At 46.6% G+C, this 10403-nt stretch overlaps 1 protein-coding gene across 2 annotated transcripts in view; it reads right to left on the reverse strand.

The window, feature by feature from the left end:
* CASKIN1 (CASK interacting protein 1) overlaps positions 1-10403 on the reverse strand; it is a 98303-nt gene that overhangs the window by 45098 nt on the left and 42802 nt on the right. For both annotated transcript variants that reach the window (XM_042480705.1, XM_042480706.1), the window contains exons 2-4: positions 7055-7106; positions 2927-3024; positions 1890-2035 (exon numbers count right to left, since the gene is read on the reverse strand). In XM_042480705.1, the coding sequence (XP_042336639.1) occupies positions 1890-2035; positions 2927-3024; positions 7055-7106 (296 nt within the window). The remainder of the gene's footprint in view (positions 1-1889; positions 2036-2926; positions 3025-7054; positions 7107-10403) is intronic.

A 10403-nucleotide genomic window follows, 5' to 3' on the forward strand; every position in this document is an offset into this window, starting at 1 on the left:
GATAGATAGACAGGTTGCAAACCTGTAACAGTATTTCTTCGAGTGGTCATCTGCGAATTCATACAAATGGGTTGTATTGCGCCTGCGCGGTGCTGCTCAGAAAACTTCTAGACTCTTCTAGTAACTTTGCAACTTTTTGGCAGTAGTTCCGCCCATCCCATATAAGCCCCTTGTGTTCCCGCTTTTCCCCCAGTTCCTTCTTTCCGCCGCATTAGCTGCTTGGGGAACTTCACTCTGTGTTAGTTGATCTTGTTCACTGGACTTTGACTTCAGACCACATCCAAGGGGACGTGTCTCTTCTTGGAGGAGGATTTAGAGCCCGTGTCCTTACAGGAGCTCATCTCCTGGGCCAAACTCTTATCAGAGCCTGAGTCCTTGGTTCTAGCCTTATCCTTTTCTGAGGACTTCGGCTTTGAACTAGCTCCATCGGTCGCCTGCCTTTTCTAAGGCTTTTCGGCGGTGGCACTTGTCTCAGTGGTGGAGCTCTGGGCCACGGTGGCACTAGGCTTGGTCTTGGAGCCCTGGGCCACAGAAGCAGCGATGGCTGGCGTCGATTCTGAAGACGCAGGTGCCGAACCCGGCTGGTCGATATCCTGAGGCTTGAGGACCCCTTGGTAGATGGCCGTAATCCATTGGGAGTCACGGTTCTTTCAAGCCTGAGGGGTCAAGGACTTGCACAAGGCACAAGCTTTGGAGTTGTGATTCTTGCCAAGGCAGAGGAGACAAGAAGAGTGGGGACCCTGTACGGGGATCTTACTACCGCAGACATCACATTTTTTTAATGGTGCTGGAGACATTATTAAGCCAAATCGAATCCAAAGAGTGGTCAAAGACGTGCCGAATGGTCAACAATACACCGGGGGGGGGGGGGGGGGGTCAGAAGAAAAATGGTCAAGTACGGTCCAAAGTCAAAGTCCAGTGAACAAGTTCAAATAACACAGAGCGAAGTTCCCCAAGCAGCTAACGCGGCAGAAAGAAGTAACTGGGGAAAGAGCGGGAACACAAGGGGCTTATAAGGGATGGGCAGGGATACTGCCAAAAAGTTGCTAAAAGCTACAAAGTAAATTTTGCCCAGTGATTCTAGAAGTTTTCTGAGCAGCACTGGGCAGGCACAGTACAACCCATTTGTATGATTCGCGGAGACCACGAAGAAAGATAAAAAATAGCATATTATTATTATTATTATTATTATTATTATTATTATTATTATTATTATTATATTTACAGTGGGCCCTTGATATGAACTGGTGTTTGGTCCCAGGATCCCCATGGATAACAAAACCTGTGGATGCTCAAGTCCCATTAAATACAATGGCAGAGCAAAATGGTGTCCTTATATAGTATGAAAAATCAAGGTTTGCTATTTGGAGTTCATACTTTTGGGAGGTAATATTTTCAAGCAGTGGATGCTTGAATCTGTGGACAAAAAATCCATGGCTAAAGAGGGCCAACTGTATTCCTATCCCACTTTTCTCCCAAAACTGGGACCGAAAGCAACTATTGGGTGTTTCGGACTTCAATAGCATAGCTAGAGTCCCAAACTCTGGCCTTCCAGGCATTTTAGGCCTTCAGATCCCAGAAGCTGCAGCCATCTTGGCCAAGAGTTAAGGATTCTGGGAGCAGAAGTCCAAAACATCTAAGGATAGAGTTTTGGAATCACAACAGTTAGTTGTCCATGCTCTTAATGTGCTGAGATACTTGTTCTCACTGAGATTAGAACATCTGTGAGTATTCTCTACATCTTTAGTTTGCTACCCAACACCTACCTTTGCAAAATCTGAGGACACCTTATGCACCCTCCTTGTGTTGGGAAGAGAGTTGGGGTTTAGGTGGACAATGTGTACATTTACAATAGGAACACCTCTCCACTACCCCTCAGTGCTACTTACCACATCGTAGTGCCCATGCTGAGCCGCCAGATGCAAAGGGATCTGCCCCTCGTCAGACTGGATGTTGACCGATGACCCGGCCTTCAGGACCAGCTTCATCGGCTCCTTTTTTCCCTGCCAAGCGGCATAATGCAAAGGGCGCATCCCTGCAGGAGATAGGAATGCGACAGTTCCAACCGAGCGCCACCACAAATGCTGGACTTCGTTGGAAAAAGAGGGAAAGGCTGCATCCACACTGGAGAAATAACCCAGTTTGGCACCGCTTTAACTCTTTCTGGCTCAAGGCTATGGAATTCTGGGAGTTGGAGTTTGTTGTGGGCCCAGAGCAGAGCGTCCCAGAATTCCATAGCCTTGAGCCTGAAAAAGCAGTGCCAAACCAGGTTATTTTTCCCATGCAGATGCAGCCGAGAGTTCCCCAAAATGGAGAAACCTGACATGTTTGCATATGGTATAGGAAACTATACTTTGCACAAACCAAGGTTAGTCATAACATAAGATGAAGGCAGGCAAAGGGTCTTAAAGGGTACTTTAGCAATACTACTGTTCGGAATTTATTTTAACAGTATCCAAGGTAGAGGACTTGGATACGTCTACCCTCTAGAAATAATGCAGTTCGACAACACTTTAATGGCCATAGCTCCGTCCCACAGAATCCTAGGATTTGTAGTTTTTGTAAGGCACCAGCCCTCTTTGGCAGAGAAGGCTGAAGTGCAATGAGCCTCCTATTACATTTTTAAATTTATGTTACTTTTATAGTTACTTTTTTTCCAAGGAGCATTTACAGAAGTGAGAGGCTTGATAGTAAAGTAAATGTGATTAAATTATTCTCTCAAATATTCCTTTCCTTCTCTTAAAAATCCTTGCAGAAGTGTAAAGCTAAATAGCATTTTAGGGCAGTTCTTCTCCAGGTATTTAATAGGGATGGCTTCCTCAGCTTGATGAAGCTCAATGAGAAAAACTGCAAGCATCCTTCATGTATCTCCTGCTTTCCTGCAGAAAGCAGCCCTATGGCTCCACCAGGCCTGTGCCACACTTGCCTTTGTTATCCTTGATGTCCACAGCGGCCTGGGCCTCCAGCAGCAGCGAGATGAGCTCCGTGTTTCCGTTGAGCGCCGCATGGTGCAAGGCGGAGAACCTGAAACAATCGAGTGCAAAGCAGAAGCGTCACCACTCCAGCAAGCCCTGGGAGCTGTTCTCTCTAGCCGGTTGACCAGCTGAACCCAAAGGGTGCTCAGCAATGGCTCCTTTTCATCATGGAGAGAAGTGACCAGTGGGGTGTCCAGTGGGGCTCTGTCCTGGGCCCAGTTTGTTATTCAACATCTTTATCAATGACTTGGATAGCAGAATTGGGGGCATACTTATCAAATTTGCAGGTGACACCAAATTAGGAGGATAGCTAATACTCCAGAGGACAGGATCAACATTCAAAATGACCTGAATTGACTAGAAGGTTGGGCCACAGCTAACAAAATGAAATTCAACAGGGAGAAATGTAAGGTACTACACTTAGGGCGGAAAAGTGAAATGCACAAATATAGGATTATGAGGGACACCTGGCTGAATGAAACTACATGTGAAAGGGATCTAGGAGTCCTAGTAGACATGAGTCAATAGTGCAATGCAGCAGCTAAAAAGGCCAATGTGATTTTAGGCTGCATCAGTAAAAGTATAGTTTCTAGATCAAGAGAAGTAATAGTGCCACTCTATTCTGCTTTGGCCAGGTCCCACCTGGAATAATCCTGTGTCCAGTTCTGGACAAAACAATTTAAAAAGGATGTGGAGAAACAAAGGAGAGCGACTAAAATGTTAAAGAGTCTGGAAACCATGAAGCCCTATGAGGAGCGCCTTAGGGAGCTAGGGATGTTTAGTCTGGAGAAAAGAAGGTTAAGAGGTGATATGATTGCCCTGTTTAAATACTTGAAGGGATATCATATTGAGGAGGGAGCAAGTTTGTTTTCTGCTGCTCCAGAGACTAGGACTCAATGGAGCAATGGATGCAAGCTGCAGGAAAAGAGATTCTAGCTCAGCATTAGGAGGAACTTCCAGAGAGTAAGGGCTGTTTGACAGTGGAACACACTCCTTCCTCTGAGATTTTGGTGGAGTCTCCTTTGGAGGTCTTTAAGCAGCGGCTGGATGGCCATCTGTCGGGGATGCTTTGATTTAGATTTCCTGCATGGCAGAAGGGGGTTGGACTGAATGGCCCTTGCGCTCTCTTCCAACTCTATGATTCTATGAACCCACATCTGATTTCTCTACCCTGAGTTTGCTCCAGCGGTGGAAACCTAAGCCCTCCATGGTTAAGAGTAAGCCAGGCCCAGTGGCATCGCTAGGGTCGGTGTCACCCCAGTGCAATGTCTCATGCTCTCACCCCTAGGCCAAGGGTCCCTCAGGAGAAGACCAGCTGCTAAGCAAGAGAAAGGCTCTGGTCTATCTGCCGCCAAAGGCATCTGAAGGAACTGTCCATGTCCTGGGTTGTTCCAGCTTACCTAGCTTGTTTGCAGGACCTGAAGGGGTCCAAGTGCCACTTGGAGATTGGAGTTTGCTGTGGCATGTGACGGCATCCTGATGGGCCTCCTTGTCACCTGCAGTCTGGTGAACGATGTCTTTCCCAGGACCTTCAGTCTTGGTCTACCCACAGAGAGGCAAAGGGGGACAACCCTCCTCTCAAGTGTCACCTGGCGCGGTCCACATGCCCTAAAAATGCCCATCAGGCTACAGCTTGGCCAGACAAAGCAGCCCTCTCATTGGCTTTTCTCAACCACAAGCCATTGCTGGTCCTTCTAATCTATGTTATGTTTTGAATTTATTTAATACTGCTTTGTTTGGAGTTGTGTTGGGGGCTTGGGAAGGGATTAATTATGAGTTTTATTTGAATTGTAATGCATTTTTTCCTTTTGATTTTTGTTGATTTGTATTGAATTATATTGTACCTTTTATTGCTGTAACCCGCCCGGATTCTATGTGATTGGGCGGGATATAAATAAATCAGTATTATTATTATTATTATTATTATTATTATTATTATTATTATTATTAATGAGCCCTCACGGCCCTTCTGATCTATGAGCCATCAATAACCCTTCTGAGCCACCAGCCATCACTGACCCTTCTGACCCATGAGCCATCATCACTGGCCCTTCTGAGCTATGTGCCACCACTGACCTTTCTGATTCATGAGCCATCACTGGTCCTTCTGAATCACCAGCCATTACTGACCCTTTCTATCCACCAGCCACCACTGGCTCTTCTGAGCCATGAGCTGTCACTGACCCTTTCTATCCCTCAGCCATCCCTAATCCTTTGAGGCCACCAAATGTCACTGGTCTTTCTAATGCATCCAGCTTCTGAGAATGGGATCCTGAAGAAGAAACTTTTCAGAGCTATGTGCATCTCTCCCCCTGACTTGGTAGCTCACTACAAGCAGGGAGGTTTGAGCCTGTGCCAGCCTTCCTAGTCTGGCCAGGAAGAAAACTCTCCAGAACGGTGATAATGGGGGGTTAATTCTCACTCGCTTCCCAACGGCCGGATCCTCAGCCCAGGGGAAGAGTGTAAGAGGAGGGGGCTGTGGTGGTCCATAAATCAGGCCTGGGAGGCTGCATATTTGGGAAGACACACAACAGAGGCTGCTTGGTCTCCAAACATTTCCATAAAAGCCCCGAATTGGCCTCCTTCTCCAGAGATATAAACCAGAGAAGAGAAAAGGAATGCCCTGATTTAGAACAGGAGGAGGAAGGGGGGAAAGGCACACAAAGGAGGGTGCAAGAACGTGGATGAGGGGCTTTGCAGTCTTGCTATTTCCCACCAGGAAAAGGGCTCAGAAGCCAAATGGCAAAATGGACAATGTAGGAAGTTTTCCAGTTGAGAAAATGTTGAGCCTTTGGTCCTGCAATTCAATTGGGGTCCCCAGGCAGGATAACCAGATGTCCTCCCTTTCTAGGACAAGATCCTACATTTCCACCTTCTGTCTAAGAGGAATCCCAAAAAATGCTTTTACTTTTGTTATGCCCTCCATTTTTCTTGGATGTCCTCCCCTTTGCAGTGTCAGGTCCTCTTTGTGGTGAGGACATCTGGTTATCCTACTCCAGGGCCACATGTGGCCCCTCTAAGGCCGGTTTCATGGCCCTCGATGCATCTGGACTCCCTGGCATTTTTTTCCTAGCCTCTCTTGGAAATTGCCAGGATGGGCACTTCAACTTTTAAAGAATATGAGTCATTTTTAGGCTTGCTCTTCCTTATTTTTTGGAATTTTGCCTCCAAAGGGACTGCCGCAGCCCAGGGTGAGCCCAGGGTGGCAGACACCCCTAAACTCTTTTTGGAGGGAAACCGGCTTTTCTCTCCAGCCTCCTTTCCATGTCTCCAAATCTTTCAGCAAGGATTCATCCATGTGCCAAGGAGCCTGCGTGGGCAGCCTTGAAAGAGGAGAGATGGCACCTGCCCTAAAGGCAAGAGGGTCAGATATTCCTCTGTTTCGTCAAATCAAGAGATCTTGAAAGCAGAAAAGAAAGCATGTCGGCTTCCAGCCGGCAATCATTAGCGGCGGCCAACGGAGGCGGATCAGAGAAAGGGATCCTCTCCATCTTTGCCACGGTGCTGGGTAACCTACTTGGAGATTTGGAAAGGGAAGAAAAAGCAAAAGGCCAGTTCTCTATTATTTCTCTATTAGCCAAAGCCCTTTTCCTTCATCTCAGGGAAGAAGGAGAAGGAGAAGAAGAAGACCATGACAACAAAGCTTTTAAAGTCTCAGACAATCTCCAGAAAAGGAAAAGTTACTCAATAGAAAGAAAGGGAGGCAAGGGATGCTTTGCAGAGCTGCTGGCTTTCTTTGCCTCTCGTTTTCTTTAAGGGATGGAGGCAGCGCACCGCAGGGAATGGCATTCTTCTGAAAAATGTTAACATTTTCTGCAGCCACTGCTGTTCTCTTAAAGCCGGGTGTTCCACAGCTTAACTATGCAATGCGTGACGAATCGTTTGATTGTACATTCGAACTGGAAGGGTTCCCAAGGGACATCTAATCCAACCCTCGGCCACCTTCCTTTTGGCTGTCCTGAATCCCCACACCTCCGCAATGGTGGGAATGGATAGGATGCTTTCCTCCTCTTGCTGCTTCCTTGCCCCCCATTTAATGCACCCAACTTCTTGCAAATGTGTGATTATTATCTACTCACCCATCGGTGTCTTGGAAATTAACATTCACTCTTTTGGCCGATCCCAGGAGCTCTGTGGAAGCAGAAAAAAAAGGGAGAAAAGGAAGGTGAGAACAGCAAAAACAAAGCATAGAGTTAGCATTCCTTTTCAATTTTCATCGAAGTTTTTGGGAATCTTTGTCTGCTGCCACACTGCAGTGTTAACACAGTTTGACAACACTTTATGTTCTGGAAAATCCTGGGATTTGTAGTTTGGAGAGACACTGGAGTGCCCCTCCCTAAACTGCAAATCCCAGGGTGTTGCCATGCAATCATAGTGCTATAATTGAGGAGTGTGACTACTATCCCTGGGAAGTAAGGAGCCCTTGGGACCCTCCTGCCCCTGAGGTCCATTTGTGGATGCGGTCAGGAAGTCTAATGCGTCCTTCCGGCCAGAGAGGAGCAGCAGAGCCATCAGGTTTCATATTTGCTCCTTTCCCCGGAGCAAGAGGAGAAATAAAACTCCCATAACAAGGTTAAGGGCAGAGAACAGCCATCAGTCTTCTTGACAGCAGAAGCACAACCGGAGAGGAAGGCGCCTGGTTAGCCAAGGGTCTGCGGAGCATGGCAATGATAGGGATTAAAAATGAGACACACAAAATGGCCAAAGTGGCTGGGAAGGGGACAGAAAAGGACTCCAAGAACACTGCTTTTTGCTTTGGTTCTCATCAGGGGCTATCCACACCTTTTCTTTTGCAACGCAAATAACCTTCGTGAATAACCTCAGCCACACATTTCCGATTTATTATTCACACTGGGTTTTTTTCCATTCTGCAAGTTCTGTTGCCGGACACATGTCAGAATAAAGATGGGAGTCTATGATGCAACATATTTGAAACAGGTTCAGCACATGCACAGTTTTATCCTAGGTTCAATGCATGATGTATCCTTCAGGACACAACTAAAAAACAAAACAAACCAGGATTGTATATCCCCATTTTTGTGGGTTTTTTAGAAACCCCTCCCCAAAAAATGTAAGTTGGGTGTATTCAATTTCCACGTGGACAAGACACATTCTATCCACATCCTACCAGCATTATTTTGGTTGCCTAGACAAGCCCTTTTTCAGTAAAATATTCCATGCAAATACATTCAGTTCATATGAGGATGAGATGATGACGATGATGATGATGCCAGCCACATCAGATAAAGAAATGTAGGGACTATGCAAATGCACTCTGCCCCTATAAAGGTACACAAAGCTGCAAAATCTCACAAACTGTCTCCCCTCGCTGCAAGCACAAGGCTTCTGGCAGCTTGGACGAAAATGTGGAAATGGCTCCTCTTTTGAGATCACAAGGGATCCCACGATGGGAGCGACATGGTCATCCAACGCTCCCTCCTCCTCCCAGAGCATCCTTTCCCAAGATGCACCACTCTGCCTTTCAGCAGCAGAGATGCCTGGTTTGATCTGATCACTGTGCCGCTGCACTTGACGATGGGATGACATTAAAGAAGCAGATAAGGCCGGATAAAGGGGTGGAGGGATTGCAGAGAAGGGAGGTAAAATGAGGTGATTTGGGGCAGCCCTTTTCAAGAACCCAGACAACCCAAAGACATCAACTTTGCAGAGAGAAAGCATCACTTCCATCTTTTGCATGCAATGATGGCTGGCGGCAATAGGGATCCTGGGATGACCAGGACAAGCCAAAAAAAGATGTGTGCAGAGTCAGACTTGCAAACTTGCCATGGTTACTGCCAAACTGGCCCAAGAGTTGGCAGCAAAGCATGCACCAAGCAAAGGAAACCTCTCTGCCAACTTAGTTGGGGGTCTCCTTCTCAACCCTTCACACAATCCCCCCTTTCAGATCACCAGCCAAAACTCAAAATGTCCGACTTCCAAACTCTTCCAAGACTGGGAGGCTGTAAGAATCCATTATCTGGACCATTGGGAGCAAGAGAAATACAGTTTCCCCAGCTGCATACCAATGCATACCCGGAGGACCAAAGTTTGGGAATACTTGAAGGTTTGCAAAGGCTTGCAAAGGTCTCTTTGACCATCTTGGTCACCCTTCTCTCTGGATACCTTCCAACCTGTTGATATCCTTCTTGAAAAATGGTGCCCTGTGACAGGAGAAAGTGGGTGATCTTGTTCCCCATCTACATGCTCTTTCCCCTTTTGTGCGTTGTGTGTGCCTTCAAGTCGTTTCCAATTTATGGCAACCCTAAGGTGAACCTATCCTGAGGTTTTCTTGGCCAGATTTGTTCAGAGGAGGTTTGCCATTGCCTTCCCCTGAGGCTGAGAGAGTGTGCCTTTCCCAATGTGGGTTTCATGTCCAAGCAGAAATCGAACTCTGGTCTCTGGAGTCATAATCCAACACTCAAACCACTATGCCATGTTGTCTTCAGGACTACTCTTCCAAGCCATCTGAATCCCAATCATCCACCACGCCCTACACATTTTTGGAAACCCTCCACTCAACCATCGCCTTTGCAACATGGGCCACAATTGGCCACGAATCCGGAGCCTAAAAATAGCCTCCCTCACACATGCCGTGAGCAATAAGAGGCATTACAATTCTTCCCTTTCAGCCTCAGAGAGCTGGCTCATGGACCCAATGCGGAAACATAACACAAGCCAGCAACGCCGGGAAAATCTCCTTTTGCTGCACCTTATAAAAACCTGCCCACATCCCAGTCGTGCGCCTTTATCGGCTCATCATCTAACAAGGGGGATGCCTAATAAACATTAATGTTGGTGAAGAAGTGTGTGTGTGTGCAGAAACATCTCTCTTTCTCTGAATGTGTGTGGGAGGAAGGGAGGAAGGAGAAAGACGCACACAGGGATTTTGCTTTTGTAAAATGTAAGAAGACTAGACGACGTGAGCAAGTGAGCGATAGATTATTATGTGCTGTGTGTAATTCTCTAAAGCAGCTACTAATTATCCAGTGTTTAAGGGCCCAAAGTGGTTCTTTTCCCCCACAAAAGCCACAACCAAAATCAAGGATGTCAGCTCCCTAATGAGATGCTCACCCCATTCCCATGGGTCTTTTGTCTCAGGTGGCATTGGCGTCAACAAAAAGGAGGAACAAAACCAAGTGGTCACAGGCAACCATCGGTGGCACAGCTGGTTTCATACATGACTAGTTGGGTCATTATGGTGCCCACATTGGCATAGGAGAACCTGCTCCGGGTTTTAGCCCGAACTTTAATGGCACTATGGCATCTCAGTCACCTCCCCCTGACTACCCTGTCTTGTCCATTTTTAATAATATTAACCATATTGTTTTATTGTGGGTGGGTTTATGGGGCATTGTATTTATTTTATTTTAATGTTTTAATATTGTTGCAAGCTTCCTCGATGTCATTGGGGTATAAATAAATTTATTA

The sequence above is a fragment of the Sceloporus undulatus genome, chromosome 8, assembly GCF_019175285.1.
Source record: "Sceloporus undulatus isolate JIND9_A2432 ecotype Alabama chromosome 8, SceUnd_v1.1, whole genome shotgun sequence".
Lineage (NCBI taxonomy): Eukaryota > Metazoa > Chordata > Lepidosauria > Squamata > Phrynosomatidae > Sceloporus > Sceloporus undulatus.